At 42.4% G+C, this 19,821-nt stretch overlaps 1 protein-coding gene across 3 annotated transcripts in view; it reads right to left on the bottom strand.

Moving 5' to 3' along the window:
• The window catches only part of ARHGAP10 (Rho GTPase activating protein 10), a gene marked incomplete at both ends in the record, with an annotated part of 308,500 nt that overhangs the window by 28,926 nt on the left and 259,753 nt on the right, over nt 1-19,821 (bottom strand). For all 3 annotated transcript variants that reach the window (XM_080697718.1, XM_080697720.1, XM_080697719.1), the window contains one exon: nt 1,119-1,278. In XM_080697718.1, the coding sequence (XP_080553844.1) occupies nt 1,119-1,278 (160 nt within the window). The remainder of the gene's footprint in view (nt 1-1,118; nt 1,279-19,821) is intronic.

Below are 19,821 nucleotides of genomic sequence, written 5' to 3'. Positions count from 1 at the left end.
ACAAGAAAAATTGAGTACTATATCATTTAAATTCATTACATATAATCTTCAGCACATAAAATAAACATATATGACTATCTGGGGGGGGAGGGAGGGGCAAGCTCGGCTGGAGAATTTGTTTCCAAACTCGTAATTCCACTTCGATTTTAAGTAAGCTTTGCAAAGTCTTCAGGTCACCCCCAAATTTCAGTGCGCCAGATTTCTCCAGGCCTCTCTTAATACTTAATAACTTCATAATAATTTCATGCGAACCCAGCTGTAACTATAAAAAGCCAAGTAATGTGAGGAACACTTTCCACTCCATTTAAAGTCCCAAGAATGCCCAGCTAGGGTCAGATGACATCACCATCCATAATTTATTTTAAGCAACTTTGTTTTAAATTTTTTTTTTCATGCTCTGTAGGTGAATTATATTTTTGGATGCAGCTTGATTGACTAATCAAGTAATGTCTCGTAATTGTTGATGAAGTTGTTTTTGTCTTCTATGAGCTTCTGTTTGAAACAAGATGCCCTCTGGAGGCCCTGAAACCACACCCATTCTGAACTCACTCCATCAGCAGAGTCGAGGTAGCAACCAAACCCTCATGTACTCAAACAAGCTCAGGCCATTTTGTTGGCATTAGTATTAGTTGTCCCAATATATTTGAGCTGATCTGCACATGCCTGGCACTAAACCAAACAGAGGAGATGAAATCAGATGTCATTCATCAGGTCCCCAATAGGCAGGGTGCCGTGGAGTAAAACTGAGCAGAGCGTGGCATAAAGCTGTCAAAAATTCACGTAACTAGAATATTCTATAGACAGCTCCTTGTTCTCTCCAAGTTTGCATTACTAGTGAGAAAACACTTGCATAGGACAGTAACAAATTTCCTTTGCATAACCCCAAAACTGCCACAAAATGAACCCAGATGGGATCTGGAGTACCACGCATCCCGCCTTCTAGACTGGGAACACAGAGGTGCTATTTAAGAAGGTTTTGCTTTACAACCCTTCTACGTTGGGGAGCCAGAGTGATTAGAGGACTCATGGCTTCAGTGACCACTGGCCACGCAAACATCAACACAAGGACAGTCAGGGCCCTCCTTCCCTTGACAGCAATCTGAAGCACCACCACTTACGTAGAGGACACCCAGCCCCCGCAGCTCCCGCCCTCCATCAGGAGGTGGTTTCTGTCCAGTCCAGGAGGCCCGGGGCCAGCTGCAGTCGTGGGCGACGGGGAGGAAAGCGAGTCCTGGCTGCTGGTGGGGGTGTCCTCCTTAGGAGGGTGAGGGCTGGCGCCTAGGGGAAAAAGAGCACATTTCAAACAAATACTCAGAGAAGAAAAAAATAACTACTGTAATTACATGGCATTACTTGATTAGTCAATCAAATTATATTCGGAATTACATTTACAATTCAGCCTGAGAGTATTTGGGTGTCCTGTTTTTGAGTGTGTGTGTGTGTGTGTGTGTGTGTGTGTGTGTGTGTGTGTGTGTGTACATGTGCATAAACAGGTGCAGAGTGGAAGATGCTTATACCATAGTTTCTACAGTTTGGGTCTGGAATGTCCCCCCCAAACTCGTATATTACAGACTTAGTCTCTAGCACATGGTGGACCCGTTAGGAGGTAGGACCTTAGGCGAGGTCTTCTGGTCACTGGGGTGCTCCCACAAAGGAGACATTAGAACCCCAGGCCCTTCTTCTTCCTCTTTTATCTGTCCCCTGCCAACAGGTGGACACCTTTGCCCCACCACACACTCCCTGCCATGATGTGCTGCTTTTACCACAGGGCCCAAAGCAAAGGAGTCAATTAGTCATGGACTAAAACTGGTAAGACTACGGGCCAGAATCAACCTTTTCTCTATAAAAGTAGATTTATCTCGGGATTTTGTTACAGTAATGGAAAGCTGACTAACACAGAGATAATACCTAGTGAGCAGTGGAAAAACAAAATCATCAAAATCCTACTAAATGGAAGAGGAGAGCCTTGGTGCAGCCATGACCATTTCCTGACTTACCAGGAGCCAAGGTAGGAGCCAGTGACCACCAGGGTGGCACCAGCCTCCCACGGTCCAACCTCCCACTTCCTAGTCACCTGTTGGTTCTCTAAGACACTCTCCGTCACCACTTAGCATACAATAAATTGAACAACTCGGACAGGACCTTCTCCTGAGCTGGTACCTTGGCTTACAATCTTTACAAGCCCAATTTATTAAAATCCTAGACACAGAGAAAAACCCCATTTCCCTATGAGCATTGGGTAGGACAGTATACAAGAACCAGGACCCCGTGGTGACGATAGGGACAAACGTAAACCAAAACTGAAAGGCAGTTCCTAACGAGTTACATGATTTATGCATTCACCGAGGACCATTGTTTGAAATATGTTTAGAATCATTTGTACATATATGAGGTAGGTGGAAAATGCAGAAGACATGAAGGAGAGCTCACAAGAGCAGCTGCTTCCCTCAACTGGTTTCCTTGCTGTCACAAAGCTCTCAGCTACCATGAAACGCACCAGAGCTGCGCCCACCAGAGCTTGGCCCCGCAGCCCATTCCACTGTCCCCATTAAATATGAACTGCTCCAGGATACCCTGAGGAGGCAGCACTGCCCTAGGAAGCTGGTGCCGACTTGGTCTCAACTCTGCAGGTAACAGTCATAATGGTTGGTCAACAAACCACTGTGGTAGCACGTGTTACAGAACACGGAGGCCCATGACTCCCCCAGCCAACACCTGGGGCCGAATGAGCCTGCATGCTTTCTTAGTGCTGGGTCCTAGGAATGCCAAGAATGGCAAAGAATTTGCTCCCGGATAACAATCTTGAGTGGATTTGCATTCTCTGAAAAAACGAAGCACAAGAAAAACCTCAGGTTCTCATTAGGCAAAATGTTAGTCTTGAAAATTGATTGTAGACCATAAATCTTATTGGCCTCTGATTGAGCTTACAACCAAGATGAAGGATGGGAGAGACTCTTAGAAATGGAGCTCTAGAAAAGTCAGATGCAGAGAAGTAGAATTCGCAGATGGTGGTGATGGCTAGAAAGAGGAATTGTTCGTAGGAGGTGCTAGGAGGAAATACTTGGATGATCCTATGTTGAAGATTATGGCAGGGAAGAGTCTTCTGAGCTCTCTTTGTTATAAGTATGTTGCAGGGAGGGTGGGGATGGAGTGGAGCACAAGATGAATGAACACTCTGAGGGCAGACAGCCATCCTTTGGGTCAGGGAATATGGGGAGAAAGGACACATGACTCAGACCAGAACAGGCTTTATCTGAGGTAAAGCCTGGCAGTGGGGACTGACTGGTAGAGTCCACGAGAGTCAGAAGCCCCCTTCCTTACAGACTGGGAGCTTTTATAGGGCCAGAAAAGGGGGCAGGTACACGGAAAGTCATGTATACCACTGGCTGGTAAGCTTTCTCTGGGACCAGATGCCCTCAGGGCAGGATAATGATCAGGAGCATTTCTCTTTCTTTCACACCATTTCTGGGCTTTCTTTGTTCTTGGTCCTCTCTGGCCAAACTGCACAGAGCTCACTCTCCCCCTAGTCTGAACCTTCTTGTAAAAGCCTTGCTCTGTCCCCATTCACAGACGTCCAGCCTAGCACACTGTCTGACTGCTTTTCTGGAGAGTTCAGTTCTCCCACAGGCCTGTCACAAACATGTTTAGTAACTGGAGGAATTCAGCCCCAACCAAAGGGCCAGTTTTGAGGCACATGAACCAAAACCCACTGCTATGATTGCTTTGGATTTTTTTTTCTTTTCTTTTTTTTTTTTTTTTTGAGGATGTCTACTTCGGAATGAAGACTGTTTCTTTGCTATGCTTTGAGAGCTCAACCCAGTCCAGTTCTTTCCTGAACACGAGCCCCAGGGTAACAAGGGCTGGAGATCCAGGCTTCCCCGACTTCCCTGTGGCCCTTAGACATCAGGAGCAACCGATCCCTACAAAGTAACAGGGTCTCAAATGTCACCTTCCGCATCGACCTGCAGGATGGCTGCCAACTTGGGGTCTGCTAGAGGCAAAAAAATACCATTGGTCCCGAAGCAAAGTCAGATCCCCTTGACCGTGATTCAGATGCAAGAGACTCCCCTGGCTGGAGGGGCCTGTCTCCTGGTCCCCAGTTTTTCTGGGACACGTGCACTCCCTGCAGAGCAAGGAAAACATGGCAAAAGCAGCCATGGAGAGTCAGGGATCAATTTCCTCCCCAACCCATTTCACCAGCAGAGAGCTGTCAATGAGAGGAAGCCAATATAGGGAACCAGAGACCAACGGTCTAGCGTTACTTTAAAAAGATGCCCGAGATGTTTTTACAACCAGATACAGCAGCTCATTTACACAGCCTCTAATCCGTTCCGCAAGCCGGCTGACACAGCACAAATTGTTGTTAGACATATTGAATCACATTCTATTAAGAGTATTCTCTCCTCCTGCCAAACAGTGGCAATCTGAACCTTCAAGTGAAAGTAATATTGGTAGATGAGAATATGTTTACACAGACCAGTCAAAAGGGGAGATATCTCTGCCTACTTTCCAAGGGTGCGCATTCCCTTCTTCACCATTCAGGAATGAATGTGTCTACTAGAGAGAAGCGCTGGATTCAAGAGAGAGTATCCCAAACAATATGGATAGAAACATTCAATACTGATGACCATTTTGGAAACTTTAGTTCACCAAAATTCAAGTTATCACTTTCTAACTGATATAACAATAATAAAAGTTGGGCATGGTGGTGCAGGATGGTAATCCCAGTACTTCAGAAAATGAGAAAGGAGGATCTCAGGTTCGGAGACAGCCTCAGCAACTTAGTGAGGGCCTCTGCAACGCAGTGAGACCCTGTTTCAAAATAAACAATGAAAAAGGGCTGGCGGTGTGGCTCGGAGGTAGAACACCCCTGAATTCAATCCTTGGTACTACAGGGGGGAAAAAATGGAAAAATTAGATCAAGAGGCGGAGTAAGTACTTAACAATTCCACCATATCTAATAACTGAGACGATGTTATATCTCCTTAATTATAATAGGTTTTAACTCAACTATTTTTTTGTTCCAATGATGACAAAACATTCTGTCTACTCATCTTAGGTTATTTCACTTCGATAGAAACACTTCTGCGTTGCTACAGAGAGGGAAACTTTGGTATTCTTCATGCATTCATTTCTTCCTTGTCTTTGTCTTTCCCAACAGTGAAGAAACCAGAGGTTGCTCTCTTTGCATTGTTGCCTGGATATTCTCTCAACCTGAAATGAAGGCAAGGTAGGAATCCACCAAAGGTCCCGCCCTTGCTCAACAGTTTAAGGAAGGGACCAGAGGCAAGGCTACTCCCTGCTCCTCACTCTTAAACACCTGGCTTGTGGAAGTAAGGAAGAAGGAGAAGCCAGAAAAGAGGAAAGAAAAAAAAAAAAGGTATGCCAAGAAGAGGTCTGATATATGAGTCAAATTTAATTTAAGCAAAGCTCCTAGTTATGCCTTTGGTTAACTCAAAGACAGCTGCAGGCTGACACTGCAGGTCCCAGTCAGGCCAGGATGTGCTCAGACGCTTCTAATTATCAAATAGTTAATCTCCAGGATCAAAGAAAGATTTACTGAGAATAAAGTGAGTGCACTTACAACACAGTGACCCTTTCATGATAAAGCCGGTCAGAAAATCTCCAGCCAAGATGGCAATGAAATTTTACGTGAAATCCCGCTCATCCTTCCACACATGCTTAGCAACACATCAAAAATAATATTTGAAAAATGAAATGTTGTACGTGCACTCACAAACTTGCTCCATATTACCGTGTGATATGAACATTCAGAAACAGAAAGGAAGCATTCAGAGGTAAGGGGAGGCAGAAGTCAAGGCTAATGGTTTTAAGATCCATCCATCAAAACCAGGAAACACCAGCAGACATTGACATCTTGTGGAGTTCTCAGTGCCTACAGCACACCAGGCCTGGGGCAGGAGGGCTACAAGTCAGCTCTCCACATGGGTTTGCAGGGAAACATTCTCCACAGCAAACAGAGGTTAGAAATCTGTGATCAAGTTCCCTATTTGACTGGGGAACTGGACGACATTGTTACCTCTCCCATTCTTGGGATGAGAGTCACCTGTTAAGCAACAGTAAGACCTGGTTTGGAACCAAGTACCTGAGTAGATGTGTGAAAAAAGAAAAAAATTAAACCAGAGAAAGATCCAACCCACCTTAACCACACACCACATAACAAACCCTCCTTCCTTCATAAAGACCTGTAGACCCACACTGCTAAGAACAAAAAGAAAACTAAGAGAGACAGCAAACTCAGCAAAGAGGACAATTCAAATATTGAGATTTATAGAGGACAAATGCAGAATTACCAGTATCCAGGTTCCATAAGAAGAAATAAATTTTTGAGGGGGGGGGAGATTGAATGTGTGTGCATGTGTGTTCTGGATTTCTGGATAGTGGACCCGGGGGCATTCTATCTCTGAGCTACACCCCCAGCCCTTTTGGTTTGTTTTAAAACAGTCTGGTTCTGTTGCTGAGGCTGTCCTCAAACCTGTGATCCTCCATTCTCAGCAACCCAAGAAATGAGATTTTAGGCATGCTACACTATGCCTGGCTAAGAGGAAGAAATATTTTTAAACTTAACGACCCAATTCTCAAAACTAAAGAAATTCTGAAAGACTCCAATCTAAAGGACTCAGAATGCCCAAAAGGAAATTAAAGGAAATTCTGCATAAGATATAACTATGAGATTTGAGTAGCAAATACAAAGAAAAAATGCATACAGATATAAAGAGCAGATCACATAAAAAAGAAAAAGAACCAGATTGACATCAGACTTCTCAACAGCAACACTAAATGGAGAACAAAATTGAAGTAATTTTTAAAAGTATCCAAGGAAAAGAATTTTGAGCAGAGAAATGTACATTCAAACTGTCAAAATGCCATTCAATTGTGAAGGCATAATAAAAATATTATCAGACATAAAATCCCCAAAGATCTACCATCCAGAGAACCATACTAGTAAATTTGAGAAATTTTTCAGGATTAAAAGAGGCAACGTGGAATATTCAACTAACTTGAGAATGTTATTGCTGTCTTAAAAAAAGAAAATGAAGGACAAAAAATAAAAATGATTCAGAACCAAAATCTAAGAAAAATACCAACATGGGAGCACTGGGCAGTAGGGAGCAGTTGAGAGTCCATTCACCCATGTCTCTTATTGGGACAAAGGGAGAAATATGGTTAAGTGTAAAAATTCAATAGGTAGATAAGGCCATAAAGCCTCAAAATAAGGACAATACAATTTTGAAACAAAAAATAATACATATCATGGGAAACAGCAGAAGAACATTTGCTTTCAAAAAAAAGGCAGAAAAGAGGAAGAAATGTATCAAAATACATTAAGTGAAAACGATAAAATGCCAAAAATCCTAACATAATGGCAATTACAATATATAAAAATGGATTAAACTCACCAATTATGACAGAGTGACTCTCCCAAATGTATTTCTTAAATGCAACAATATGCTGAGTGTAACGATCAGTCTTGAAGCAAAAGAAAAAGGTTGAAAAACAAAAGAATAAGAAATGAACCTACTAGGCCAATATGAATGAAAAGACAGGTAATGATCTTAGTAAACTACAAGAGGGTCAGTTTTATCTGGATAAAGAGAGAAGATGATCCAACATGAAAATAGGCATCTAATGGTACAGCATCCAACAATGATATGCCTGCAAGAAAAAGTACAAAAATCATCCACTGTGGTTGTAGACATTGACACATTACTCTCACACACTAATATTAAGCAGGAAAAAAAATAAAGGTATCTACAACCAATAATACAAAACTTGCTTACTTTATACAAACACATAATTGACAATAAACAGAGTTGACATATTCTCCTCAACAACACAGAGGATGTTTTTGAAGGAAGGCTATAAAATCTTAACAAATTCCAAAAATAAGAATACTATGTGAATTTTCCTCAGAACAGCCAGATTAACTACAGAATAAATGGTAGTTAATAAAGAAAAAATATATTTTACAATTTTCATATTCTGGTAAGCTAAATATAGTTAGAAAGAAAATTATAAGAGAAATTAAGGAATAGAGAAAATAACATTTCATCTTAAAATTTGTAAGGTATGGGAAAAAATACTAGAGAATTTTATAGCTTTAAAAATAAGGTTCAGAACATTTTATGCCATATTTAAATAGACAATCTTCCTAAATATTGAAAGTTAAAGAACAGTCATCATGACTGTTTAAATATTCAAATTAAATTCAGTTGACATGAACTCTCAATGAAACTAGAACTTACTGAAATATACTTGGTATCTTTTTCTTTTTAGTATACTCACTCAACAGACATTTCTTGTATACTATGATTAATACATACAAGCTACTCCGTAAAATGAAAAGCTAATATTCTTAACTGTCTTTGTTATTATTTATTAGCATACATAACTTGCTGAGAAAAAAGTCTCCAAGACCACCTTGGAAGTCAAAGAGAAAATGTGATCTGAGCATAAAAACTCACTCTGAATTTGGAGTAATAAACCTCAAAGCTAAATATCATCTAATTGTATGTATGTGTCCACATATATATGTATGCAGGCAAGCTTGTATGTGTGGTACTGGGGATTAAACCTGGGAGTTTTCACCTCCCAGCTACACTCCCAGCTTTTGTTTGTTTTGAAACAGGGTCATGTAGGTTACAGAGACTGGTCTTAAACCTGCGATCCTCCTGACTCAGTTTCCCAAAAACTGGTATTCCAAACGTGTACCCCCCCCCTGTTCATCAATTTTGGTTTTGACTGTGGCTTCCACCAAAATTAAGTGATTTTGAAGTAACTGCTGTGGTTAATACCTCTGCCCTGTGCCTAGACTCATCTGCCTGCCATCTGGATCTCCTTTTGTTCATCAGATCACTCGGTAATAACCTATCACCTCTTGCTTAGATAGCTTAGCTTCTCTAATTGTGTCCATTGTAACAATGCTGCACACAAAGGACCCAAGAATGGAAAAGCGAGGCTTTGATTTCCATCTGGCAAGGGCTCAGGAGGTGGGGAAGAAAGGACATCCCCAAGGACACGCATCTCAAGGCAAATGTCCCTCCCAGTGGTCCAGTCAGCAGCCCTGGAAGGAAGTCCAAGGAAAAGGCTGAAACCGGGAGGGCTTCGGGAGGAGAGGAGGGTTGCCTTGGCTAGCACGAGGCGGCTTAAAGCATAACCTTTGAACTAGGCAGGAAAGAGCCGTACCCTTTTTTGGGCCACATGGCAGATCTGATGGTGTTAATAACATCTTCTAACCACAGTGGCCTTTCATCCTACCGCTACATCTGGGACGCCGAGAAGAAAAGTGGTGCCTGGCATCAGGAACAGAACGACCAAACTCACCTCATATACATTCCGACATCATTTCTACCTGGCTAAAATAAGGTCTGGGCTGCTATTTTTATCGTGTCAAAAAGCAGGGCCTAATGGGACACTGACAAGTTATGCTAGAACACGCCAAAGCTTGGGCTCTTGCCTCCCCCAGCTCAAAATGCCAGCAGACTTGACATCGTAAATAAAGCCTAGTGCTGAACAGCAAAAGTGGAGGCGACCTGGAGAGAAACAGTTAAATCTGTGTGGGGCTGGGATAGGCTCCAGCTGAAAATAGACAGCATGGGGACCAACAACTGATTTTTAGGACTGATAAGAATCAAAAGATATAGCTATTCTTCCATATATATATATATATATATGTGTGTATATGTATATGTATATGTATATGTATATGTATATGTATATGTATACACACACACACACACACACACACACACACACACACACACACACATCCTACATCCTACCTCCAAGTGACAACCGGAGCCCTTTTACTTTTTCTCTTAAATTTTGAAGCAGGATCTCACCGAAGTTGTGAGAGTCTCACTAAGGCTCCTGAGGCTGGCCTTGAACCTGTGATCCTCCTGTCTCAGCCTCCCAAGTACTGGGATTCCAGGTGTGTGCCTGGCTTAGCATATTCCTTAATGATCTAGCACCTGTGAAAAGTAGGGTACACGAAGCACCAAGGAGGCCCGGGATCGTCTCTAGTGAGAAGCTGTTGTGTATGAATGAATTAACAGTGCCCAGAGAAATACCAGTGAGAAGCCTGGTCAAGAAGGGTCACGTCAAATCCGGAACCCGAGGAGCCCCAGCCAACCCGAGATCTAGTTCTCCCTGCACACCCTTCACACACAGGGCAAGCAGAACCAAGACAGCCCAAGAACCGAGGGAGAGAACTTTCTTCACAAAGCACTATTGACATCAAATGGGTAAGATCTATACAAAGAAATAGTCCAAAGTAAGACAGAAATTAAGGTCAAGAGACCATTCAGGCCACATATTTGCATTTTCCTCAAAACCTAGATCAGAGAATTATTTTATACATTAGATTTTCCTCTAAAAGCATCCCCCCTACACACACACACACACACACACACACACACACACACACACACACACATACCAAGCAATTCCCTAATTTAAGTGAGTTTTAAAAATAAAGAGGGAGCTGGGTGTGGTAGCACACACCTATAATCCCAAGACTTGGGAGGCTGAGACAGGAGGATGGCAGGTTTGAGGTCATCCTCAGCAATGTAGTGAGAGTCTCAGCAACCTAGTGATACCCTGTTTCAAAACAAACAAACAAAATAAATAAATAAAAAGCCTGGGGGTATAGTTCAGAAGTAAGATGCTCCTGGAATCAATTCCCAGTACCAAAAATATTATAATAGACATTAAAATAAAATCAACTTGAAAATAAAAATAGGCAGAGAAGTCAAAACTTAACTTTAAAATTGAAAATTTAAAGTTGTAAATATATAGCCAGCCTACCTGCTTGCCTTCTACTGGAGATTAAAACCAGGGGTGTTCTAGCTCTGAGCTACACCCCCCCCCTTTTTCTTTTTCTTTTGAGAGGATACTGAGAATGAATAAAGAAATGAACCTGATGACTTTCAACAGTCCACTAAGGAAAGAAGGCCAGTCGTGTGTCCCCACCGTGGAGGACCGCGCGGAGACAGGGTAGAGAAGCCAAGAGGAGGGAGGGGCTTCCTGACGGTCCTCAATCCTGCTCCACTGCAAGTCCCGGTCCTGTCATCCTGGCTGAGGGCAAAGCATCACCCTGGTCCTCCCACTTCATTTTGCCCTCGTGAAGTAAGACAAACCCAAATGAGGATCATAACGAAGCCAAATGACATGCAGGTGAATGACCGTCAGCCAGTGGGTAAGAACCATTCAGTTGGGCGATAGGATTTCTTTATCTGGAACCCCGTGCAGGAAGGCGGGAGGGGAGTCTCGAGGAAAACGGCCTCTCCCACTCTCCAAACCCAAAACACTGAAAACAAACTGCACACACATCTGCACACCCCAGAAAGCTGGAGAATAGGCAACTCCTGAACTCTAAATGAAGAACTCACATTATGGCCTGAATAGAGGAAATGAGATTGTCCTGTACTAATAAAATTAAATCTTATTTTCTACTGCCCCAATATATATAAAAAAGAGAATCATATTTGTCTTAAAGATCCGCCTGACAGCTTGCAGATGCCCAAAGTGTATGCGAGGAAAGGCTGATGAAGGAATCTGCCGTGACCTAATCCATCACAGGACAAAAGATACAGAACCCACAACGGAGTGGCAGTGAGAGGTAACAGGCACTGGCTTTTGACACTGGAGCCACCTCTGCTACTTGCAGAGGTCAATGGGAGTCGGTCGCAATTCAATTAGGAAGCAAATAAGGCCAGTTCAGTTGCAATGTCAATAAACGTCACGGAAATTTGCTTTCCTCTGTAAAGCAGAGAGCATTTTTATATCATAATCGCTATCTTGGGGGGCATTATTTAGAGACTGAGGTTTCTGCCTACGTCAACAAGCAAAACAACATAACAACCAAGTACTATTATCCTTAGGATGCCAAAAAGAATCGGATCCTCAATCACACTGTCTTCCATAAACTTCTAAGGCCATTTGCCACGGTGACAGCTCAAGAAATTGAGAGCAGAGAACTCAGAACACAAACCCTAGGCCGAGAGAGAGACAGTGAGGGCTGCTAGAGCCCCGCCATCAACTACCAGGCTATGAACCTGCACAGGTATTACACTGCATAAAATAACCAGCAAAACCAAATCCCACTGTCTCTAAAAGCCTACCAATACAAAAGTGTAGCTGAAGCCCTCCTACTCCAAACATCCGGGCCTCAACAAAATGTGGGGAAAAGTTCTTAAGCGTTTAGTACACATTGGGTGGTTTACATCCACTGACTCAGTTGTTCTTGGCAAAAACCATGTCAAAGTTTTATTGCCCAAACCCCCGAGGCTTAAGGGAAGGGATGTGCTGAGATCATAAAGTCATCCAGAGGAAGCATAGGATTTCTATCCAGGATAGTTTAAACCCAAACTTAACCACCAATGGCTCTACCATTCAATAAAACTCTTAGCTGCCTAAGTATTTCTAATAGTGGGAATCCCCCCAAAAGCCAGGACAACGTGGCTCTGAGGGATAAAAGCCAGGGAAGGTACAAGACACATTCGGAGCGCACTGCAGGAAGGGCTGACCGTTCTCAATGGTGCCAGGTCAACTCGGGTAGGGGGCTCTGTTCCCTTTCTTTCTAGGTCTCTGTTTCTTATTCTTTCCAGAACTTTCACCCAACACATCACTCATGAAGGTTGGGAAAGTGAAACTTGTAAATCACACGCACATAAATTATGTTTATGTGTGTTTACCTGTGTGTGTGTGTGTGTGTGTAACAAGTTCTCATACAGAAGAGAACAGGAAACATAGGCAGATGTGTGTAAATCACCACATTCTAGCCCCTAAGGATAACTACTGTCATAACTGATTATCATTTTTTCCTAGATTTCTATACCTACCTGGGTGCATAGATAGCTTTTCTTTCAAAAATGAAATTGTTCTGAAATTTTTATTTTGTGGGGGTTTTTTTCCCAGTCAAAAGCATAGCATGCGCATTCTCTCTAGGAGTACGCATTCAACATTGGAAGGCCTGGGGCCTGTGTGTGGTCAGTTAGCAATCTAATCATCCATGTTTGGCCAGGTGGTAGAACAAAGGTCCTCTCATGAGGCATACATATAACAGAATCCAAAGAACACTATACAGCAGAGAAAAAAGAATGCTCTGTACTGACAGAAAAAAGCCAGGGAAATACAAAATATGTTAAATAAAAAATTTTTTTAAGAATGAACTAGCTCTTTGATACAGAAGGGGTAAATAAGAATCTATATTCTTATGTTCATATATATATGAAATATATGTGTGAAATATATGTACACACATATCCACACATACTCCAAGAATTCTAGATGGATAGATTAAAAAATATTACAGGTTGAACCATAGAAAACTGCTAATAATCATTTCTAGCAAGTATAGACTGCAGTTTCTCATGGCACAAAGTTACTAATAACTTTTTAGGTTATTAAGTTTAGTTTGGATCTCAACTCAAAAAGATTTCAGACACTGTACAATGAGCTACACAAAATTCTCAATGCTCTATTTTGACCAAAAAACATTTGGTATTGCTGTTAAATAATTTTGGACGTAAAGATTTTTAAAACCTGGGAAAGTATTATGTACTTAAAAACGGTGTGTGCATGTGCGTGTGTGTGTGTGTGTGTGTGTGTGTGTGTGTGTGTGTGTGAGAGAGAGAGAGAGAGAGAGAGAGAGAGAGACAGACAGACAGACAGACAGACAGACAGACAGACACACTAGTGATTGAACCCAAGGATGTTCTACCTCTGAGCTATACCCTCATCTGAATTTTATTTTTATTTTGAAACAGGCTCTTACTACATTGCTGAGGCTGTCCTTGAATCTGTGATCCTCCTGTCTCAGCTTCTCAAGTACTGGGATTATAGGTGTGTACCATGCGCCTGGATAAAAGCAATTTTTTAAAGGAAAGAGAGGAGCCAGGTCCAGTGATGCATACTTACAATGCTAGGTACTGAAGATGCGGAGGCAGGAGAATCTAAATTTCAAGGCCAGCCTTGAAACTTAGTGAAGTCCTATCTCAAAATATAAATAAATAAATAAATAAATAAATAAATAAATAAATAAATAGGGTGGGACTGTAGAGATTATGCACCCATCACTTCAATCCCAGGTGGAAGGGAGAAGGGGGAGGGGGAGAACATTAGTAACAAATACAGTATATTCAGGCAGCAAATTCCTGACCGCGTTCACTTCCCAAATTTCTACCACCCTGCTACAGTACCAGGTAGCTGAGTTTAACTTACTACAACCAAACCAAGAACCAATGTTGGTTCACTTAGGCCAGTGTTACAAAAACCACAGCGATGTAGGTTTGTAGAACTAAATGTCATTAAACCTCTTATTAAAAAAAACGAGCACCTGATTTTTTTCGGCAGGGCCCGCCTTTGTACAGTCAGCCAGGTCCCCAGGTTTAAGGCCAAGTTCATCACTGGCTCTACGTTCTCCTTCATTAAGACCACAGCTCTGATTCCCTTAGAGCAAAATTAACCTTTTTTTAAAATGGAAAAACCTAAGAACCGTTCTCACAAACTAAAAAAGAATAAATACCATTTACATAAATACATTTATGTGAAGCTACCTGATTCAATCTCTAGTTTTGGGGGACGCTGTTGTTGCTTCAAACACTGCACAGACTACTTCTCAAAGGACTCACAAGAAAACTGAACATTTCTGTTAACTCCAGGGCAAGGAAGGCTGTGCACCACAGCACTTATGTTTTCCACGTTAACTTTAACCAAGAGGAAACGGACCCAGATGGCCTGGGTCACCTGGCTTCATTGCCGACAGCTGTGAGACTTGGGGAGTTGTGACTCTCTCTGTTCCTCTGTGTCCTTGACCATTCAGCAGGGATAACAACACTACCCATAGGAGTATTGTGAAGATTACCTAAGCTTAGTACACATCACCAAAGAACAGTATTGGGCATATACTATGGCAATATGTACCTATACACTATTATTACTCTCTGAATTGTATTTCATTTTAACTATTAAAATTTTTTTAAAAAGAGTATATCCTTAAAAAATACCCAAGATAACCAACAAGGACTTAAATAACCACTATCTCTACTATGATCCAAAGACACAAAATCATGACCACACTTAATTTTTCACATTTGAAAAATCATGCTATTGATTTTTAAAGACTATTAATAGACCCCAAACGCCAGCCACCCATGATTTTTTTTGTACTGAAGATTGAATCCAGGGGCAATCTAACTCTGAGTTATACCCTTGACTCTATCTTTTATTTTTTCCTTGATACACGGTCTTGCCAGGTTGCTGAGGCTGACCTCAAACCTGGCTTAGCCTCCCAAGTGCTGGGATTACAGGTGTGCTTGGCCATGGCTTCATATGAATAGGCCTGAAGATATTTTTTCTTCCTTCAAAGGTGTCGTGGTATGCCTCCTATGGACATGTACTGAGGAGGATGACAGACAGCAGAATGAATGTTCAAGGGGAGCTGGACCACAGAGATGCTACGTAGAGATCATAAAAGCCAACCAGAGACAATTCATGATAAATACAAGTAGCAGCATCCTCGACAGTTGACTTCATCTGTACTGTTTCTTTTTCCTCAATAGCTGGTAAGGATTCAATAAGTAAAAAGGAGCTGGCCATGTCTTTGCTTCGTTACACTAATTGTAGGCAACACCCTTAAGCGGTGGTAGTTTTTATCACAAGCCATAAGAATGTTCTGAGCAATACAAGCCACTTGGAACTTGCCACCCTGAAGTAATACAGTCTCCTCAAGATTTCTGCTCATCTCCCTGGCTAGCAAAGAAAATGCTTCACATCAGTCACTCTTGACAGCCTTAAAAATTCTATTTCATTCAGGATAAACAATACTTGGGTTGGTTTGAAAAGATGTTTCTTAGACAGCCTGGCTACCTCCTACACTGCAAGCGTTTCAAAGAGGGCTACAGAGAGAGTGACAGCTGCTGGAGCTCAGAACTAGAAATTAAAATAAAAGCTATTAGAAGTGAAGAAGAAGAAGAAAAAAAACCCACTCCACAGGAAGACAGGCTTCAAAGAATTTTTCTCCCTTCTATAAATTCTAGTTACCTGCCATGAACTTATTTTCACCACAGAAAAGCAGCTATGTATTTTCTTAAAAGGCGTTAAATAAGCTTTTTTTTTTTCTCCTCTAGAGCAAGGGGGGAAATGTTCATCCCACACGGAAGCACGGTGAAGATTACATAGGAAGTCAGAGAAGAAGTTGCTTTTTGCTTTGTCTCTAGCGTTAGGGGGGCTGAGCTTCTGGGGAGCCGCCTATGCAGGGGAGGCGGCGTGCATGATTTATAGGCACACAACAACTCAATTATAGCCCTGAAACTTCTGGCTGCTTTTTCTAACCCATTGATCTCATCACTGTTAACAGTGAGTTAAGAAACAATCTGTCTACATAGACTGTCACGGCTTCAAGCCTGGTCTTGGATTGAACTTCCTAACACAATAATTTCATGTCAAGGAATCCTAGCTTGCTGCCAGAAGAGGGTAAGGGGGTCCTCGGGGCGCAGGAAGCTATGATCCAGAACCCACTGATGAAGTGCCATGCAAATAAATAAATAAATAAATAGGAATTGAGAAGAATAGAGAGAAAAACGTTTTTAAGTTTTAGACAGACATCTGCAAGTGCCTAGTTACCTGGGCTGTGACAGTTCTGTGCGGAGCTGAGCAGGATATCTACAAGGAAACACTGACAGGTGCAGGGGGTCACTGAAAATCCATGCCAACCATGGTTCTCTGGTGGCCCTTCTGCCATTTTTCAGCTACTCAAGAGGCCTGCTAACATTGAGGGCAGGACAAGGTAGCTACAATTAGCTTTCAAAAACATGCTTTCATGAAGGGACTTTTTGTTTATATATACTTTTATGGGTGCATTATAGTCTCATTGTCTCACATCCTGAGTTCAGTGGTAGTCACCTACATGGGCCCAGCAGTTATACGCCCTTGGAACTGAAATTAGAGGTCACTGAGCTGCCATGTCAGCCACACAGGCCTGACTTCACAGAAAAAGGGGTTTAAGCATGGTTGTGGCCTCTCTGCTTTAAAATGAGCCTATGACCGAATGTGGGTATGTGTATAAAAATAAGAGCAGAAGAGCTCTACCTTGATAATGGTCAGCACATTGCTTTTTCTCTAAGGCATAACATTGTGGTAATTATTTAACATTTCTCTTTCCTCTTTCCGTCTTTGTTTCCTTCTTTGTTTCCTTGTTTCTTTTTTTCTTTCTTTTCTTTTCTGGTACTGGGGTTCCTGGAAACCCTTCTACCTCCGGGCTACACTCCCAGACCTATTTTACATTTTTATTTGGAAACAGGGTCTCTTAAGCCAGCGCAGCTGGCTTCGATCCTCCTGTCTCCGCCTCCCAAGTGCGGGGATTACAAATGTGCGCTAGCACGCCCCGCTCCGCTGACTTTCTATATACTTTCCCATTATTGTTTCTAAGCCTATTTTCGAAATCAGTTCCATATAATAACATATGTTGAGAGCCGGGTGGGGTGGCGCACACCTGTAATCCCAGTACTTGGGAGGCGGAGACAGGAGGATCACAGGCAGGTTAAAGGCCAGTGTGCAATAACATGGAGAGACCCTGTTTCAAAATGAAATAGGAGTTGTAGCTTAGAGTCAGAAATGCCCCTGGGTTCAGTCCCAGTACCACACACACACACACACAAAATGTATTGAACATACTAATAAAATGATGTTTCCCTCTTTTTGAGGGAATGATGGTCTAAATGTTTTTAAACTGAAAAAAAAAAAAACCACCCAGGGTTTAAAACAAAGACATTAGCACAATGACACAGTCCAACCTAAAAGCCTGAACCAAAGTTGATGGCTGATCGCAATTGTCTCAGTTCTCTGCCTTTGTGCCCCTACCTAGTCAAGATGAAGTCCCCAAAACTGGCTTTAGCCTTTCTTCCAGATAACCATTCTATTTTCCCATCCTAGTGCCAATCCAAGCCAACACCAACCCAAGCCAAATTTAACCACTCTTTATCATGGCTTTCCCATGATAAAGATACTCCCACAGACAGATTAAATCAGATGAAGTTTCCTTAGGTATCATCATCAAAATCTTACAAGTCTTCTTTATTAATAGCTCTCATCTTTTGTTGTTATTGTTGTTACTGTTTGTTTTTTTGTTGTTGTATCGGGGACTGAACGCAGGGGCAAGCTACGCCCCCGGCCCTTTTAAATTTTTTTGTTTTGAAACAGGATCTCCCTATGCTGTTGAGGATGACCTCCATCCCACAATCCTCCTGTCTCAGCCTCCAAATACTGAGATTTACAGGCACTTTGCCACCGTGCCTGGCCCACTCGCCCTTTTCAGCCATAAAACACCTAAAGCTCTAAGGTGCTCTGGCTCTGAGAATACTAAAGAGAAACAGCTGATATTTGAGCATGTATCACTGTGCTAAACACGTTAGTCAATGTGACCTCCTCGACTAATCTCAGTGGTAGATACTATCATTACCCTGACTTTGCAGTTCATGAAGTCGAATTAGAAAGCATAATCAGTGTGCCCAGGCTGGGTCTCGGCAGCCGCCTGTCACTGAGGCAGGTGTCACCCTGCCCCTCACCAGGCTGGCTGTGTCCTCGTCCTTGCCTCTTGTCCCTCTCTCTACTGCCTCTAGGTCCTCACTCACTGGTCCCCGCTCTTGAAACTTTTTCTTGTCCAACTGCCATAATAAGCTCAAGGAGACCCTAAGACCTTCCTAAGTGCCTCAGCCCGCTGCTCACATCATCATGTTCACTGTAGAGTGAGACTAAAAAAATTAACGCCTTGTTAATAGACACTGTGCAAGGCATGCTGGGGAACTTATAAAAAGCTCTTTGATAAAAATATGCTCCAATCTCAACTTTAGTATCCCGTAATAATGAGAGAGGCAGAAAACCCCCAAATGGCTAGCAGTGCTCGATATTTTAGGATTGAAAAAGCCACATGTTAGCCGGGTGTGGTGGCACATGCTTGTAATCCCAGCATTCGGGAGGATGAGACTGGAGGATCGTGGTTTGTGGACAGCCTCAGCTACTTAGGCCCTCTGGGAGTGTAGCTCAGAGGTAGAATGCCCCTGGGTTCCATCCCCAGGACTGAAAAAAAAAAAAAAAAAAAAGCCACATTTTGAATTCCAGCACTTGGGAGGCTGAGATGGGAGGATCAAAGGTTCCAGGCCAACCTCAGCAATGTAGCATGACTCTATTTTAAAATTTCAAAAGGGCTGGGGCTGTTGATCAGAGGTAGAATGCCCCTGGGTACAAGCCCCAGTTACCCAAAACAAACAAAAGGCTATATTCATAAGACTGGCCTGCTTCCTAGTCTTCTATTCTCTTGTTCAAGCCGAGGTTGAACTAGGTTCTTTCACCTAAGGTGGCAAGTTTATATCACCACCATCACTCTGATCGACGTGCGGTAGCTCCACTGTTACTCAAAGTTTTAAGACCGTCTCAATATGACATCTTTGTCCTGCTCTGGCTCTAGGGACTGATCCAGGTGAGGATCCACTCCTACTGAGGACAGAAGGGAAGAAACGCGCTTCATCCTTTATCCATCTCTCCCTCAATGGCAGTGAGTATTTTCCCACTTATGTCTCTGTATTCTCGTGGCATCTACCACACTGTAGGACTACAATAACACATGTTCAGCAAAATGTGCCGCACTTGGCACATTCCTGCTCCAAATGTTAAAAGTGCCAACCCAACGGTACCCGAGAGAGGCCAACACGAGAATAATATTACACCTTGCCAATTGGCTCGTGAGATGGCTTTGTTTTCCATCCGTGTTAAATCATACTTTTTAAAGTTGCCTAAATAAGT

Source organism: Muscardinus avellanarius, assembly GCF_963383645.1.
Source record: "Muscardinus avellanarius genome assembly, chromosome: 6".
NCBI lineage: Eukaryota > Metazoa > Chordata > Mammalia > Rodentia > Gliridae > Muscardinus > Muscardinus avellanarius.
Note: the sequence above shows the minus strand (reverse complement) of the source record. Positions and strands in the feature narration are given on the sequence as shown.